Source organism: Lonchura striata, chromosome 16 (genome assembly GCF_046129695.1).
Source record: "Lonchura striata isolate bLonStr1 chromosome 16, bLonStr1.mat, whole genome shotgun sequence".
NCBI lineage: Eukaryota > Metazoa > Chordata > Aves > Passeriformes > Estrildidae > Lonchura > Lonchura striata.
Window position 1 is genome coordinate 8113888 of NC_134618.1, and position 19331 is coordinate 8133218.

At 36.4% G+C, this 19331-nt stretch overlaps 1 protein-coding gene across 2 annotated transcripts in view; it reads left to right on the forward strand.

Annotated features, from left to right (window-relative positions):
• The window catches only part of PARN (poly(A)-specific ribonuclease), a 45729-nt gene extending 28363 nt beyond the window's left edge, over positions 1 to 17366 (forward strand). For both annotated transcript variants that reach the window (XM_021537998.2, XM_077786849.1), the window contains 4 exons: positions 269 to 343; positions 8595 to 8784; positions 14781 to 14974; positions 16472 to 17366. In XM_021537998.2, the coding sequence (XP_021393673.2) occupies positions 269 to 343; positions 8595 to 8784; positions 14781 to 14974; positions 16472 to 16524 (512 nt within the window). In that variant the 3' untranslated portion in view covers positions 16525 to 17366. The remainder of the gene's footprint in view (positions 1 to 268; positions 344 to 8594; positions 8785 to 14780; positions 14975 to 16471) is intronic.
• Positions 17367 to 19331: the final 1965 nt, after the last annotated feature.

Consider the following 19331-nt stretch of genomic DNA (forward strand, 5'->3'; position numbering starts at 1 on the left):
TTCAATTTATTTTGTAGACTCATACAGAAGCCATGAAGGGAGGATGTGAGGGTGTGGAGGTATACAGGATGCTCATGCTGACCTGACTTTCTGAACAGTTCCAGGCTTTTGTGCAACTGCGTATGAACTACACACCTGTAGAGTGGACAAAAGCCTTCTCAAGTCCAGTTACTCTTAGTTGGCTTTTTTATATCATGGTATGTCAGATAAAAATCTGTGACTGAGTCTAAAATAAAAGTAGTCATAAAAATTTCTTTTGCTTTTCTAGGTAACATTCAGGTTTCGTGGATTGATGATACATCAGCATTTGTCTCATTGAGCCAGCCAGAGCAAGTACAAATAGGTGAGTGTAGCTGGATTTGCTTCAGCCTTAATACTTTAACTGGCTCCTGCAAAATGCTCTGAGCCAGCAGGGCCTGTGATTCTAAGGCAAAACCACTGACTTGCTTGGAGGAACTAGACTTCCATAGCAGCAGCACATGTGTGACAGCAGCAAGCCCAAAGTGGACTTGCTCGAGAGTTTTGTGTTTCATTCCATGATCTCCCAAGTACCTAAACCTGTAGGTAGAATAGCGCTGGTTTCTTCGCTTGGTGCAGTATTTATTGAGGCTGTTTACTGTTACTTTGCACAGAGGATAACTACCAAAGACTTTTGTGGTCTTCACCTCCAAGTACCCTTTGGACTGATACACATTTGGTTTGGTTTACATTTACAAGGAAGAAATGCAGTGAGAAGCCTTTTGGTGCATTGTAGAACACATGCAAAATAAGAGTGTCCAAAGAGCCTGGACTGCTAATGTGTCTGCAGTCTGTGTATGAACAATGTGCAGTCTCTCCAGACCTAAGTTTTTCAATTTTTATTGGAACATTTGAAAATATTACTTTTAGTTATGTGGGAAAACAGTCTTCTTGGTGTGTTGGGTTTGTTTGTGGTTTGGAGATTTTATGTTGTTTTGGGGGTGGCTTTAGGTTGGAGTTTTTTTAAAGATTTTTCATTGACTGTGGTTGAATCCACAAGCTATTAGTGATTTCTCTAGTTCTTTTGGGCATTAATTTGAGTTTTGACCCATAACCTTACTTCAGGGAACAATGGTTGGAAGCAGGCCATTATAGATGATCATTTGGGATATGTTCTGGTAGTGTCACCCCTGTTTACTGTAATGCTTGCATCAAATGCTGTGGGGCCAGTGAAAGCAGCAGTATATGTAGCACTTCTGATTAACTGGCTAAAGTTTTGTTGCACTTAAGAGCTATTCAGACAGAATTCCCACAATTAAAAAAAGAAATAAAACGGATTAGAAAACTCCACTGAGTTTACCATCATCTATCCTTACTAAGCTGAAATAAAGAAGTTTTCAGGGTCTGGCTGTACAATCAGTGCATCTCTGTAATGTCTTATGAACATCCTGGGAGTGTTTATCCAACTTCCTCATACATTCATAGCCCTGCAGAGGATTTTGAGGGCTCACCAGCAGCCTCCTTACAGCAATTTCTCCATAGCAGCCAGAGCTATTGTTTCTTCATCCACATATAGATATAAGAATGAAATAACTTCTAATGAGAAGTTGCAGATAAAGAATTATAACAATTTAAGCCTTACTAGATGCTCATACAGTAAATCCCCCACTGCTGTCACCTCAGTTACTTATCCATTGTCTAAATGCTTGGCATATCCACTGTCACCACTACCTTTTATTGTTGTTGTTAGGTTTGGTTTTTTTTTTTTTTTTGTTCTGCTTTTGTTATAGCAACTACGTATTTTGGAAAGAACTGAATGTCTGCAGAATATTGAAACCGATTTTTTGGGCACTGCTCTGTGTCTTTTTGTGCTTTGACAAGCAGGGAGGCTTGTTCTGTGGCCTGTGTGCTGAGAAATGTTATTTGTTTGACAGCTCAGGTGATTATAGTCCTTCATAGATTATTATGAAATCAGGTTAGTAGAAATTCATATACTGAAAGCAGTGAGCCAACCAAGCAGATAAATTAAAGCAACCTCAGTTACAAAAAATTATATGATTTTTACTGTAAAATTGCTTAAAATTCTTGGTATTTCGTTGATTTGGGGTTTGGTTTTTTTTTTTTTTTTTTCTATAATAAATACATTTTAAAATCAGTTATGGTCTTCTATTCCCTGCTCTTAAATTCTTTAATGAATTGTTTTGGTAATTAAAGTCACTGTCTGTACTTGTGATTTAGTGAGATACACTTAAGTGAATAACCTAGGAAAAACTATAATGTGGTCTGTTTTTTATCCTGTTTCTATAAATGTGTGCATTTTCTGGACTTTATAAAAAGTCCATTTGGAGGACTGTGAAACAATAGGAATACAAAGCAAGATGTTGCTGTGGGTATATTTCTATGCTTACCTCTCAAAGAGGTTTCTGACTTTGAGCTGCTATTAATGTGTATATTTAAGAAAACACAAGTGCTAAAAGAACAGCTATAGGACATAAGTGGATCGAGGACATGAAAAATGTATGGAAGTTTCCCCTAAAGTGTCAGATTTCTATTACAGAGGAGTCTAAGTACTGTAAAAAATATCCAGACTTGTTTTGCATCTTTTTAATAAGGAAATTGTGTGTGAAAAAGCAATGAAAATGGGACTGGTTTTATAATTATCTGTATGGAGTATTAACTGATTTGGATGTATCAGATTTTGAAATCCTGTTTACATCTGGGAGGTGTCTTTATTTTTCTGTGGCAGCAGTGGTTCAAATACTGAATATTTGTTTGAACTAAGATGAAGTTAGAGACTTGAACAGCAGATCATTTAAAGACTGATCTGCCATCGTCCCTTGATGTGCATGCTCAACATAACCGGTTGATGGATCTGCCTGGTTTCTTAACAGTTTTGCTTCAATGCCTTTTAATTTTGTTCAGCTTCATAAGTGCTACAAGAGAACCTGAAATATGATTTGTCTGTATGACTAGTTTTCTGTATCTAAGGGTAGTATTGAAATGGTGATAGTTGTCTTTCATATCTCAAATAAATTAATAATCATGCTTAACCTTTACAAATTACAGACTTCTCAAAATGTGCCACTTTGCATAAGCTGTTGCTGCTATGCTGTACTCTTTTGGTTGTTTCTAGCACTCCTGGCTTCAGTATTTTAAAAACTTATTCATCAGCATCCTGGGAATATGTCAGATTTCTCACAGATTCAGAAATCCATTTTGAATATGTAGGGAATAAAATATATCTCTTCATCCCCCAGTGCTCTTTAAAACAATGTGCCCGAGTTAGGTAATATTGTGGATGGTAACCATTAAAACCTAGTCCAAAACTGATTGATAAAACATTGACCCATAAGATTTTCTGTTTATGAAGTATACATTTGATTAGTTGAATTTAGCTAATAAGCAGCTCTTCACATTTCACATGGTAATCAGTAGTGTTTATGTTGCCAGGGGGAATGTGCATTCCAATGTTTTAATTGTTAAAGTGTTACCCTGAAGGACCTATGAATCTTTGCATAATATAAAAAGACTTGTTTTCTCTTCCACTTTTTTTCCTCTGAAAAAGTAAGTAGGGAAAAGGGCAGTACTTTTATAGGCAATTTTGGAGCTGCTTCTAACTTTCCAACTCAATATGGCATGCTTTAAAACACGCAAACTTTGGGGAACAAGAGTCAAATGCCTTAAATTTTTTATTTTGTTGCTTATGATAATGTCCAAGAATCTTCACTTTATTTGGTTATTCATACGACTCTCACATTGGCAGTCTCTCAGATTTATTATGAGTAGAAAAGGCTTGTTCTTTTGTATAAAATCATATTTACACACTCTCTATAGCTTGAAGTGGAAGCTGCAGCAGGACAGATGCTGGGAACAGTTGCACAGTCACCCTGCTGTGTAAGATGGACCTGACCCTTGCCAGGGGAGAGCTCTTGGCTTCCAGTGGGCTCTGTTTCACTCTTGCTGTTGGGCTGCGACAGTGTCATCTTAAAGACAATAACAGGATCATGAAAGTGGTGGTTTAGATGGCTCTGATTTGTCTTAACTTTTTGCAATATGCTGTGCTGTAAACTGATTTCCAGGCTACAAGCACCTGAAAACTATAATGGACAATAAGCACAGTCTATGTTCTGTTGGGATTTGCTGATCAAACTAGGTAATGAATAAGAATTTGTTAAATGGTTGTTATTCCTTTAGTTGGACATCTGGGAGATGAATCTTTCTGTTACCAAATTACACTGCAAGTGGCATCAGCATTTCTGTCAAACATGAAGCACATATTTGTTAAATGTGTGGCAAAAGATAAATCTGTGCACTGTTAGAACTGATGAACACAAGAAACTTCAGAACAAACTTTTGGCATACAACTTCTGACACTTAAGATTTTTGCCTTGCTAAATAAGTTTGCCTTTGAATGCTTTTCAGCTTTGTGTGTTTATAAAGCTGGCTTTTCATTTGGAGAGGTTAGTATGGAATAAGTACTGTCTCAGTGATCCTGTGACTTACAAGGGTCTAGACTTCATCCAGATAGTCTGGAAATGGTGGGGAAATAGGAGAGACTTCAGCTTGTCTTAACTGTCAAGTAAACCCAGTGTTTTATTTTAATTAATAAATTGGTATAACCTGAAGTATTTGTGTTTCAAACTCTTCAGCCCCTCAACTGTTCTGTGCAGTTAACTTGCGAGTCCTCAGCTAATGCTTTAGATCAATGTTAAGCCCTTGTTTTTCATTTTTTCCTTGAATGCTGTCATCCAGCTTTGACTGTTCAGATTGCTGGCCTACAAAGAAGGAATAGCTTGAGTTCTTTCAGTAACTAAATAACTTCATCTGTAAGGGAGTTAGAGTGCTTTATAACAATCTGTATACATGTGCACAGCATGAAATGTCTCAGTGGACTTGTGCTATCCTCTCTGTTCTTTGTTAAGGACAATATTTTAAGTTTAAGCTTTGCATAAGGGTCCTTCCTCTTTCTTTGGCATGCTTTGTACTTAGCACTTTATCTTCCTTCTGTAAAACCATTTTCTTTCAGATCACCTACCTGTCAATTTTCCCTTGCTCTCCAGCATGGAGGTTCAAAGCCTCATTTTGGTTTGCTCTCTAACTTGCCATCCTTCTTTGCAAGGTGAAGATCTGCTTTGTCCCTGCATTGATACTGCCCCTTGCTCTGCATTCAGACACGAAGAGAGGGGACAATCTTTGTACAATGCTCTTTTATTCAGAATCTGTATAGGCACCTTCCATCTTAAGCTGATGCAGGAGAGGAAAACAAAGGGATGGGCAGCACCATGTATAAATTGGTGTTACCAGTTTGGGTACAGTCTGCAGATAGTTGCTGTTACCAAATATACTTAAGAGACTCTGGTCCAGCTAATTAGTCATGTGTATTAACATTTTAATGCCTTGCAGCAGAAATTGTCCTGGTATGCTTGAAAGACTGAAAACTGATATAGGTTAACAAAAGGGGCCATTAATGTTACATTGCCAATTTCACTAATATTTAACAACATATTGTTGAATACTGCTTACACCTTGATAATGTCCATGGTTACGTGATTATGTACATGTTCCTTTAGGATTTATGGCTTCTCTGAGAATAAATTTGTATATTTGCTGTGAAAGAACTCAGCCCTGAATGTTCTGTAGGGGACAATTGAATTCAATTTAGGTTAATTTAAAAGGTGCCCTCTGATTTGGGATGTTGAGTCTTCTGCTTTCTGTTGATACAGTAGGCACACAGCACTGCTGCTTCCACTCCTGAGTTTTACTTTGAAAGACAGGACTATGCATGTGCACTTTGTCATCATGGCAAACTTCTGGATTGTTACATGTGGCATGAGTAGCCCTAGTAGTCAGTAATAAGGCTGTGGAACCATATGGTGAGTATTGAGAGTAAAACAAAATACTGCCTTAGCTACTCACTAATTGCACACTGTTGCTCTGGCTGAGGCAGTGCTCCCATGTTTTAAGTAGAACATGATCAGATGAGGTTAATGCAGAGGTCACTTAAAGGCTTCACAGGTGAAATTTTACTGAAGTATTTCATAAGCTTAAGTGTTTAGTATTGCAGCCTTAATCTGTATAGCTCTGTGTGTTCATTGTATTTATATATTGTGGTTTTTCTTTTACCTACACAGTTCACCAACATATTTGTCTTTTTATTAAGAGGCTTAATATTGTCAGTGGCCATCTGTCAGGATGTTGCTCTGCATAGAAGCAAGGATTTGACAAAATGTATCTTTGTACACATTCCTCTTGGACCACTCAATGACAGTCAGTCTGTTTGATGTCCTGCTTAATAGTGAGGGAAGGTGCCATCCTCTAGAAATGCTTTTCCTAAAATAATTTGCAATTACTCTTATTCTGCTATGAGACAGAAACTTTAGGGCTGCAGCTAATCTGAAATGCAGCCACATGGTGTTGGTTGCTAGGTCAGGCTTCTCACAGAAAGATATGTCTCATCTCTTACAATTTAAAGTAAATAGCCCTCCTGAGTTCTATTTAGTTTTTTAGAATTCACGGAGCATTCTAGCAGTGCATTTGTTCTGTTGGGAGCACAGAATGACCTAACTGTATTTGCTTTGTTCAGCAATATGGACAGCATCCATCAAAAAAGCATCAAAGAAAATGTATTAAACTCCTACAAGGAGCTGCTCTTCAATTCAAGACCATGAAAGATTGTTTTATCTGTGTGGTTCCTTAGACTTCTCTATATGGCTTCATTTCAGTTTTTCAATGATGAAGCAAAATATTCAGCATGTAACATTTTATATTAAATATAAATGCTATATATGTATATACAGATATTTGTGTGTGTATGTGCCATATGAGTGGATTGCTGTAAAATACATGCTTTATTTCAAGACAGTAGAGTTGAGTTTGTACAAAAATACTGACTCTTGCACAGATTTATTTTAGAATTATATTTAGGCCTTAAATGATTTGTTTTTCTTCCTTAAGAAAGGGCTGAGTTTATCAGGGAATTAAATGGCAGACCCATAACTTTGACTCATATCTTGTAGCAAAACAAATAATGTTATTGTGTTTTAACAAATGAGTATGTATTAGATGATCCATGGTGACTTTGTGCTTGATTTTAGCAAGTAATAACATACTTGAGTTTAACTAAACAAATGTTACCCCAAGGAATGCTGGCTGGCATGTAGTAAAATCCAGTGAGCCTTATTAATTCATTCATGATGCCTGCCCCATAACTTCATGGGCAGTAAATATTGTCCTAATTCTTACAAACAGATCCTGTAGTTTCCCAGTTCAAAACAAATATAAGAAAGGTGAAAGGAGGTATGTCTGACACTTGTTGGTTAGTGCAACTATCTCATGGGGCTGTTAATGATAACTACTGCTATCTGTACTTAGGATCTTGCCTGGTCTTACATATGTTGCAACAGCAGCATCTATATATCGTGGCAGGTATTATAGATATCTCATTTCACTGTTACACAGCAAACATACAGAATGGATGATCCATCCTGAAAGAGGAGAAAAAAGCCATATCTACCCATCTTCCTCACCTTTTCTGAAATTTGGTGTTGGAGCTTGCCATCTCTAGTGCTTGCACCAGAGGTAGCACAGAATACCCGTATTTAAAACAGCTCAGTTAGAATCCTGAAGTGGGATATGCATCTGAAATGGCTCTTAAAAATTGGAAGCACATAATAAAATCAGGATTTTTGTCTCCACTATAATTACAGTATTTTAAAATGTGCAGAAAAACAAGCTGAGGTTTAGGGCAGGGTTGTTTTGTTTTGTTTACATTTAAACTGGTTTACTGGTTGGTTTACAATACTTCCTTTCAGAGAGCTAGGCTGAAAGCAGCAGAAGACACCAGTTGACAGTCAGTTTAATTTGCTGATTCATCTGTTACAGGGATGGCATCAGGCCAGAGCTTGGCTCACAGACTAAAGGCTGAGAGCTGTGAAGATGCTGGGACTTGAAGGAATGTTGTTAAATTGTTACTGAGTGGAGGCAGTGAAAGTTTTTTTCTTTCGTTTTAAAGTGCTTCTAATTTTGCATTGACAGAAATCTTTCCACCTTGAAGTGTTTTTTGGTTAAAGGGAGATCAGACATTAGAAAGATACAAGGATGGAACAGCTGGCTGTTAGTTAACTGCTTCTTCCATGGATATCTTGTGCAACCAAAAATGCAGCTCAAATAAGCTTATGTTTCACAGCAATCAAACAGAGTTTTGGCAAAGGCTTTGCAAATGTCGTCTTTTCCTGGCAGACTAGCAAAATAAACCTGCTGAGTTAAGTAATGAGACTAAAAGGGAAAAAAATCCAGGAAATCTTTTCTTGCCAACAAGCAATCTGGAAGAGGGTTATGAGTGAAGAATTGATAGTTTCTAATTTAAAAGAAATGTCTTAAGTAGATTTAACTCTTTTTGTACAATGTCTGACTTTGAGAAAAGCTTTGAGCATCTAGTTCAGACATTGTGACTTCTAGAAAATACGGCATTTTGGGTTTTTGTTTTGGTTTTTTAATTGCTAACAATAGAACTAGAAATTGTTTTATGAACAGAACAAATAGCTTGCAGCCTTCTGCTTTTCAATATAAGCTATTTCAGTAGAGGGCATGCTGTCATTTAAGTGTTTTGTATATAATATCATTCTCCTCCTCCATAGCTGTAAACACCAGCCGGTATGCTGAAAGTTATAGGATCCAGACATATGCAGAATATGTGGAGAAAAAACATGAAGAAAAACAGGCCAAGAGAAAATGTACAGAAGATAGTTGGAAGGAGATGGAGAGGAAGAGGTTAAAAACCCAGTGCACACCTTACGTTTCCCAGAGTCGATACTACTGTGTTAACAGGTGAGATATCTGCACTGCAACTCATGTTCTTACTGCATTTCTAAACAAAATCTAGCAATTTTTAAGGTAGCTCTTAACTAATAGAAGACATTTTTTCTATATGTATTTCTTTGCATATAAATCAGTAGTGGTGCATCAGCTGTCACAAGACAGTAAGTAAAGGAACAGAGGGAATTTCATCACAGATGTGATCAGACAGACTTTTAAATGCTGGGATCTTGAAGGCACATCACATCACAGCTTCTGAGCTTGATGTAGCAGCATCATTTCTTATAACCAAAATTTCAAAAATAATTTCTTTAGCCGTATGTCACATGTGAATGTCTTGTGTCACATAGACACTTAGTTGTGATCATATATCCATTTAAAGACCATGTTGGTTTTGGGTTGACTTTCCATGCTGACAACAGTGCCACAAAGAATGGTATTAATTCTCTTCTAGAGCAGTCCTGATGAAGTTGTCCTTATGCTCCAAAAATTATGATACCTGCATGGCTTTAAGTATAAAACTTGAAAAGGGTTTTAATTCATTATTTAAGGACAAAATTAAGTGAGGACATGGTGCTTTCGGTACTGGTACATTATGTTCCTTGTGTTGTGTGTGTATTTCTTGTTCCATATTTATTCATTGATAGTAATGACAGGTTTTGGATATGATGGTAACAGGCAGCTTCTTTCTCATTCATCTGTGTAGCTGAGCATGTGAAGAGAGTTTTAGTGTTAATATAATTGTATAAATAACCTATCAAGTTATTGCCATTCTTCCCCCTCCCTTCTCCTGCACTGTCCCGCCAGTTCTATGAATTCTATATGAAAATAAGTTTGAGTGGAGTGTGTAAGCTACATTTCTCCAAGTAGATGTTTTGGTTTGTTTTTGGGGGGTTTTGCCTCCTTCTCCTCCCTGCCCTGTGGTTACACAAACCAAATTTGGTGGTCATAAAACCAGTGCTAAGGTATTTCTGCTTTATCTTTCTTGGAAATGCTACATTAAGTTCTAGTTCTCATTATATCTTCCTATAAATGTTAATCCGTCGTGTAACAAATTTGCTAAACTTGTTCTGTTCTTCTCATGACCTTATGATTTTGCAGGTGTGTATTTTGGCAAGCTGTCAGATGTTTATGGCTTTTGTCATGGTGGGAATTCTAAATGTATTAGAGACATGTTTGATTCAAAAAAACATATGGAGAAAGCTGATAATACAATCCATATCAAATGAAGTTAGTTTAATGGAACTGTTGTACTCAGGAATCCTGGGGAGTCTGTGTTGTGAGGGGATGAGGAGCTTTATGGATTCTCCTGGCACCAGCGTGCACATGGCTAGGGCATAGCTCTACAACTAAGGTGGTAGACTATTAAATAGTCTGAAAATACTTACTACACTTTGAGTTTGCTGCAAAGAAGCACTAAGTTCTAGTTTTGTTTCTGCCAGAGGAAATGTCTCCTCTCTTGGGTATCTCACACGTTCTAGGCAGATGGTAACAATGGCAGCTCATGGAGAACAGCAAGTGCAGAAAGCTGATTTGCTGTTGTCTTGCAAAGAAGTTCAAGATCCACCACAAATGTATAATTTGGAAAATTGCTGAACAAATTTTTTGGTAAATTCTTTCCCTAAAAGTTTGGCATACCCCAATGAATTGGTTGTCTAAGCACTTACTCTCCTTGAAAATTTTAAGTATCTTTTTTCATCTAGTGTAAAACTCTACAAGAAGTAGCTTTTTATTTTCATGTGATCAGCATCTTGATAGCCTTGGATAGCAGCCTTTATTTTGTTGACAGATCTCTTGTAATTGATGTTACATAATTTTTTGTTCTCTTATTCCATTAATAAAGTGATTGGATTCTGTCCCACATTCCCTCTCATGCAGGTCTTTTGACATGCTTTTCTTCATTTATTTTTATTTCTTACTAGTTATATTTAATTATTTTGTCAATTTATATTTTGTAAGTGCTTCTGAAGTGTAATCTCTTTAGATAGATCATGGACCTGCAAACCATGGTCTTTCATTTCACTCAAGATGAACTCTTTATTTTCCAGACAAAGGTATATAAAAATATTTCTATCTAAAGGTATATAAAATACTTCTATTTTATCTATTATATGAAATAATTTTGATACAAAATATAATAGCAATATTTATAAAAACAATCAGGACAAATATGTATGTGTGCATGTATATTTTTCCAGATCAGTTGAAGTCCTGTCTAGCTGAGTAGTCAGCACTGTGATGTATCCAGCAGCTGATCCCTTATAATAGCTTCAAGTTACTGCATCCTTTATTTATTTATTATTTAATAAGCTTGCTGCATCATCTTCTGCCAAGGAGCACAGCTGCAGGATAGCTGTTTGTCTCCATTATGACAATATGTCCTGGCTACTTTTTCATTCAGTAAGGAACTTGTTGAGTATTTCTTGTAAGGAACTTTTTTCTTAATTTGACAGATTGATAAATATGTAACAAAGGTTCTGTAATTCTTGCCTTCTTGATTAAACTGTAGTCCTGTATTGTAGAGGAACTCCTCTTCAGAAAATGAAGTTTTTTACTATTAATAGCAGTCACAAAGTAAAATTATTTGTAATTAATATCTATCCCTTGCATATAACTTAATATTACCATTAAATATAAAAATTTATTCCAATGGAAATATGCCTAATTATTAATGTAAGATGGAGAAGTAGAGGAAAAACTGCTGCATTTGACAAAACTTCAAGTAGTAAATAAGATCGCCTTGTCCAAATCTGTTGCTATTCAGAACACACATAGGAAACAGATGGAACTGGCTATGTTGTGCTTAGCAAATGACTGCCTGCCAGCTCTGCCATGACTGTTAAATGCATGGCTTTAAGAGCTTTTCCTTAGCAAAATAGTGTTAAACCATAGCAGGAAAAGTCAAATAGGGTATGCTCTATGGAAAATTAGGTTCCCTGCCCTCTTTGTACTTACTTATTCTCCTGATCATCACCTGGAAATAGTAAAATAGGGTAAGGGCTCATATGAAGTACAAGAAAGGGATACAATATTCTGCCCAAAACTATGAGTGCTGCATCTTCTGTCAAGTCAGGGTGCTGTTTGTAGCACCACTTCCTTGAATGTCTTATTTTGCCAAAGATGATCTGATTTTTGAAATGTGTGTTTCTACTTGGTTTATTGATAATGATTCTTTTGGTTTAGTACAGAAATGGTTCTTTATAGTGGTTTATTACCCACTAAGAAAAGGAATTGCAAAAGCTGATGTATTAAGGGTAGAGATAACAAATATTGCAAGTAAATTATTATAGAGTTCCTGCATTGTAATGTTATTTTAGGTGAATTCATCTGCTCTTCAGCTGAAATGACTGATTTTTATGATGGATCAGTATCTACTCCCACCCCTCAATGTTGTTTCAAGTGTCAAGAGAACTTACAGTTTTGTGTAAATGAAATTTATTTGAAATTGTAGGTCCTCATTTATACAGGCCAGTTACAAATACCTTGCTGCGATGAAGTGTTTCTTTGAAAACTCAGACATGCTTTTCCAAAACAGAAAATGTTAAATGCTACATTATCATAATAGTTTTCCTACCTTTTGCTCCCCTCTACTTGCTGATTCTTTCAATTTAATCATCACAGTACTAGTTGGATTACTGCTATTTAGTATGTCTTGAAATATATTCTCTAGAAAATAAAGTTATTGCCTGGATAGCTGTTGAACAGGTGTGTGTTGAAACCGAAGTGTTATGTGGTTAGAGGATGGTGTAAATCTGAGTCTGTAAATGGTCATAAGGATCATAAAAGAAGTCTGTCTGCATTGGGCACTGACTGAAAGCTGTTACTGTGTTTGAATATTTAACTTTGTTCGGTTGTTTCTCAGCTGAATGAGGAAGTTTAGGCAGATATGTGGACACATCCAAAATAACAGTTATAATTAGAAAAGTGAACTTTGAGTAGTGCTCTAACTCATATATGCAACCATAATAATTTTCTAAGTGCATAAATAATGTTACTGTAATCTTTAATCTTATTTAAGGTTAAAGAAGAAAAAGACGTAAAAAAAAAATTAACCCTTTCCCCTCTAGAAGCCATGCAATGAATGAATGAATAGAAAATAAAATTTTTTGGGAGAAAAGAAGACAATGGTCCATCATTGTAAAATAAGTTTATTTTGTATTTTGTGCTGCCACTATTTGGTGGTGGGCTTTTTTTTTTCCCCGTAAGGTATCTGCATGAGGACCATAAGGCCTAAAATTAATTTTTATGTTGTTCTTTGGTACCCAGTTAAATGTGCATTGAAGGTCAATAACTTGTTTCTCTTTATTTGCAATAACTTCATAGTAGTCTTAAGTTGGAAAAAAATAAATTCAGCCATAATACCATTCAAGAAAGGATCTTCTTCCTACAGTGAGTGCAAGTTCCCTTCTGAGAGCCAAGTGCTAAAGATATCCTGGGATCATAATTTATGGTTCCTGAGTTTTTTCTTCCTAATGTATTTTTCAGAATGGCTTTCCCAAAAGTAGAGTTCTTACAAGATTTTCTAAACGGTATTTTTAAAAAATACTAGTTTTTCATTTCCTAAATGCTCCTTCTTCCCTAGACTTTTTTTTCTTTCCAACCCTAGTTTTTGCCTGTTTTGCGATCCTGAAGTGTGTACACAGGATTAACAGCTCTACCCAGCTTTTTATTGGTGGTGGTTGTGGTATGACTCAAAATGATGATTTGTAAGAAATCGTGCAAGAAGGCCTTCTGTGTGAATGTTTGGAGGAAAAACCAGCTATTCATCAAAGTAAATGGTGTTTGTGCTCCTAAAGTGGATGTAAGAGCATGAGATGTAATCATATGTTTCATCTTTGTTTATTGCCTTTGGACATCCCAGACAGACTCTGTTTTAAGTTGCAAAATGTTCAGCTGAAAAAATTACATTTCAAAGCCAAAACTATACTGCAAAATTTAACAATTCTTCCTTTATTGAAACCTTAATGAAACACTGTTATTCACTGCTATTGATTAAAAAGAAAAAAATATATCTTGTAAGGCTTTGTTTTATAACTTAGTATTAATATTTATTTAACTCACAAAATAGAACATGGCTTAGATGCATACAACATGTTGTGTAGTTCTAATTAAAAAATAAAAGTTCACAGATCTAAAACTACCCTTTTTAAAATTGGTTGTTCTAAAAGCATTCTATTAGACATTTAAGTAGCTGGTGTTTACGTATCTAGAAGTTCATAATGGGAACTGGTTTTTAATTAGCCCCTTTGCTACCTCATTCTGTTTTATACTCATGCTAATTTAATTTTAATATTGTCATTTGTCTTTTAAGAAAATTTAACAATAGCATTTCAGTGGAACAAAAACCTACACAAGGTTATTTCAGTGTGTGCTGAATGGAGTGGAGGTCTGAGTTAATCTTTATACTGTGTTAGTCAGGCTTCATTCAAATGCTGCTAATGAAATGAGCATGCATATTTTACTGGCCTCATGAATAATAGGACTCTGCACTTGAAAGCCAGATTTAAAGTTTATATATGGAGCTTGATGGTTTTCTCTACCTTTATGTATAAATGCTTTTAAAACTACCTGTAGTTGCAGGAGAGAGGTGAAGTTAGCATGCGGGTTAGAGACTCCTTCAATTTCAAGATGTGGTTTTGAGCCTTAGTTGTGCATGATTTGGTGTCTGTTGACAGTGCTTTAAAGAGCTTGCATAACTATGAGAATAAAATGTAAAACTGCAAAGATAGAGAACTGATTTAATTACATTTCAGATGAGTGATCTCCTCAGAATAGCAGCTAGGTCTGAGACATCAGTAGTACAAAAAATGAATGCTTTGGTCTACATAAGATTCGATTAGATAGCAAATTTATGGAATTTTATAGTTAAGCCAAATCTTTCAGATAATGTAATTTCATGGTGCACCGCTTAGAACAGTTTATTCTTCTACCTTCGGAAACATTTAATAGATGTACAAACTATGTAATAGTTACTCTTGACTTTTTCATAATCATCTTCTATGTTCCAGTTTTACAGGTACCAGTACAGTGGGGAAGAGAAGCATGAGTCCTATTGAGGAAGAAACTGTTTCTGATGATATGGAAGAGACAGAAGGCCAAGATCCAGAAAATGATCAGGCAGACTCCTGTGCAGAATCCCTTCCAGATGGTAAGAAGAGAGCAAAGAAGTTGAAAAAGATCAAGACAGAACAAGTTCCAGCAGGTAAGTGCTGGAACCATGTTCATGCACATGGTTTACTTTTTCTGTTTGGAAATGTTGTAGGCCTGAACAGAACTAAAATTCTTTTCCTGAAAGTCGTTGCTTCTAGCAGTTACTTCATTACATTCCAAATTCTACTTGAAATTGAACATGTAATATAAAAAAATCATATAAAAATTGTAAAAGAACTCAACAAACAAACCCCAAACAACATCAAAAAGAAAAGATCTCAGCCCAAACCAAAAAACTCATGACCAACCAAAACCCAATCTGACACCAACCAAAGGAATCAGAATGTAGTTGATTTATTACTTTTGCTTAGTTTCTTCCTTAAAATAAAGCTTTTTGAATATTTTTAAGCTATTTTCTTTAATGTGACTTTGTAGTTAATGTTATTCAATGTGTTTTGCATATTGTAAGCAAAATTGAAGGCACTTTGTTTTGATGTATACATTAATACATTCAGTGTTTTGCGTGATGTTTGTAACCATAACATTTATTGGGCTTTATTTGGCTGAAGACTTTTCACCTAGGGTTGGTGTGAAGGTGGGTGTTTTCAGATTTTACTACCTATATATTTTTTAGTCAAAATACTTTGAACTGAACATCTGACTAAATGCAGGCAGGTTACAATCAGATGATGATGTTTCACCTTACAATTTTTGCTGCTTTGTGAGTTACTGCAGCTTGCACAAAAAAAGTAAATACCTATCCGTAGGTCACATGAATTTAAACATCAAAAGATTTTAATTTTATTGATCTATTTTTTGTTGCTTCTATTTCACTGTTTATTAGTAATTTCTTGAAGAAACTGGACTATAATAAAAATTAAAACATATTTTAATTTGGTCCAGATGACCATACCATATTAGTCATCTGAAGCACTGCCTGCATTGAAGTATATTCAAATATTCATAATTAAAACTTTGTTTCAATAACTGGACTAGCAGCTTTTATCCAGAAAGTATTATTGTATACCAAACATCCTTTCTCCTGACTTGGTAGAGTAAAATCTTTCTTAGCTGATTCAAAAGCTGTGCTTGGAAATTTTTTCTTCTGTTTATTCAGTAGGGCAGTTGGGGCCTGTGAGCATATGCAAAATGACAAGAGTGTCTGTGGTAATTCCGAGTATAGCATTCAGGCTCTGTATTTGGCATTATGGGAATAGGTGTTATCAGTATTAATGATTCATCTTTATTCTCCAATTAATTTGGGATGGAAGTATTCTTCCCTGTCTTAACAGCCTAAATAAAAATAATGCCAAGTACACTTGGGAAAATAGTATTTAACTTTATCATCCCAGTAATTGCAAAACCAAAATTACCTAATTATTAGGGTTAAAAATACATTATTTACCATTTATGTAAGAAACCTGAAATTAACCTTTATTTTTTCTGTATCTAGAGCCTCCCTCTGTAGAAAGATATGTCTTAATATTCTCTGAAAGAACAACAAAAAAAAATCTTAATGTAATTTTTATTCCATGTTTCTATCTTCTAGGAAACCTCACAACTAGTTCCACTGGAATTTTTGAGGTACCTGAAACATGGTAGGAAACAACTGCCTTAAAAAGTGGAATTTATTGAAAACAGTTGAGAGAATACACCTCTTGGAAGCCATACTTTATTTAAATAAAAGTGGTGTTAACAAAGCAGTACGTGTCCTGAAAATCAGTTTAATTATTTTAAACTGTTTCTTGAACAATCACTGTCATTTTCATTTGTGTGTACATCACCTATTATATAACTTGTCGTTGATCCTGTGAAATCCTTGCTGTTGTAACTGATGTTAAGTTTAAGAAGCAAGACTCAATGTCCTTTGGTCACCTCCTTGGCATGCTGGCTATGAACTGTACAAGAACTGGCACTCTGTGATTTTGTGCTAGGCTGTTTCCTTTGCTTAGGGAGTTACCACAGCTCTCTTAATATTTAACTGTTTATTCAGGCAGCTTCAGTATGCTGTCAGCATTCTGGAAATAGGTAGAACTTCAGTTTTACTTACTGCTTTCTACCTGTTACTTTATCTGGGAACATTTTTTGAATTGCTGTTCTCTACACCCACCCCCAGTGCAGGTGGTATTCATCTAAATACCAGCCTTATACATACCTTACCCTTTCAAAAAACTGTAAAAGTTTCTCAAACATTAATTTCCTGGTGGGAGGTAGTTTTTCTTTGTTTTCACATCTGTTGTTCCCACTTTTAAATCCTGTTTCTGTAAAAAATGTTTTTTGGTACCTGTGATAAACCTGCTAACTGCACCAGCCCTTTATTTGTTTAAAAAAGGATCTGCATTGGTAGATTTCAAAAATGTTTGATATTTAAATTTTTGTATCATGGAAATAAAACCAAAATATGTATTTCCACAACATGAAAATTAAAGACATTTTCTTAGGAACTGGTTTGTTTTTATTTATTAGCGTCTGAAATGGTTTGAGTGAAATCTTTGTTTTCCTTCTTCCTAATATAACAATTTTTTTGTCATCCTCTTGAGCAGACCCTTTTGTTCCATGGAGTATTTTCAAGATATTTGTGAAATGTAACCAAGACAAGCCTATTGTCATAAGGTTTAAATTTCTATGTGTTTCCCTTGGAGGGTGAAAACAAAATAATTCTACAAATCCGCAAATTCAGAACCATTTTTGTGGAAGAGTGGAATATTAATAAGGCTTCATTATATTATAGTTACACTAGAGTGGGAACCACTGTCTATTAAACATGGAATAACCTGTTTGAAGGTATGTCAAAATTAATGTTTTTTTAAATTATTGTGAACTTGCATTGCAAAGGGCAAAAATAATTTCAAGATGTTAAATGTTGCATTTCTAACCTTAGAATACTCCCAGAAGTACTATAATTAAATTGTTTAATATCAGCTCTATCATCACATTCTCACACTAAAATGTGGGAAAGAAGATTTGCTGTTAGTGATGCAAGAGAAAATTAGTAACTGAACTCTTCTGCTCTCCAGAATCCAGAGACTTTTCTTCCCTAAGACTCACGGCCTTGGAACTAAATACTTAAATCCCTTTCATCTTGAGTATTCAAAACAATTTTAAATGTAGTCCTCAGAATATGTGCAACACCTGGTAACAGTCGAATGGAGCCTTCATCTCTCATTGAGGTGATTCAGGTAAATCACATGGTGTTCTATCCAAATGTTGGAGTGAGTTATTAACTGTATATCCTAAAGAACTGGCATAGCCTGACTGGGGACAGAGCTTCAGTCATGATGACAGAAGGGTACCAGAAGCATTTAAGGGGAAAGTCAGAAGTACAGGTTAAGGGGCAAGCAATTTGCTTCTTAAGAGACACTGGAGGGCCACAGTGTCGCAAAGAATCCACCTGAAGTTTGTACCCTGAGGCCATTAGGATCTTCTTTACTCTTGAACAGCAATGTTTACATACCTGCAGGGAAAATATAAATCTTCATTACATTACAGTACAATCCCTTAAAACTTGTTTCTTCAGAGTAGGCTGCATACATTCTTCTCTACACTACAAAGGTTAACACAGCTCTACCTCTATGTGCCTCCTCTCAGCTGTCATTTTGAGAAGCTGGATGTTACTGATCTCTGTCAGTAATTAATACCACTTAAGAAAATGGGGTTCCTGCATGCCCTAGTCTTTATGTGTGTTTGATTTTACCAGTTGACACCTGGATAAGTTACTGAATTGTGCTGGATGGGGCTGTAATAGTTTTGACAATAAATTTGGGTGGATGAGTGTCAGAGGTGAGGGCCAGTGCTGTCCTAAGCAGGGACTGACACCACTCATCCTACACCAGACCCTGCTGTTGTGTGGCATTTGGTCAGCTTCCCTGCACCGTAAATGAAATCATTAATTCTAGGAGGGAAAGAATGTAGCTTAAATTAGATCCACATTTATTTCATAATGTATGTTTAAAATATGCGTATAGAATTAGTTTTGGGAAAGCAAAGCTGTCATCACTAGTTGTGATGGCTCTGGAGCTTCCTGGTCGCTGGGGGTTTGTGCTGTTACTGACTGCAGAGGTCACAGAATATGCCGAGGGTTGTGAGCCCAGCTCCGGCTGCGCACCGGACCGCGCCGAGCCCCGCTGGGAGCGTGGGACCGGCGCCGGCCGCCCTCGGCTGCTCCGCTCCCCTCAGGGCTCCCCTGCCCTGCTCTCCCCGCCGGCCGCGTGGGGCTGGGGGCTGCAGCCGCCCTGAGGGCTTGTGTCGTGCCTTTCGACTAAAGGAGCCAGCATGACCTGGCCCTCGGTGCTGCTGGCGTGCAGCGTTTTCCTCAGCGGCTGTGCTTGCGGTGGGGTTCGCCGCCGTCCTGCTGGGTAGGGGCAGGAGCGGCCGGGCCTCGCCGCTGGCTCTGAGGGGACGGGGCTGCG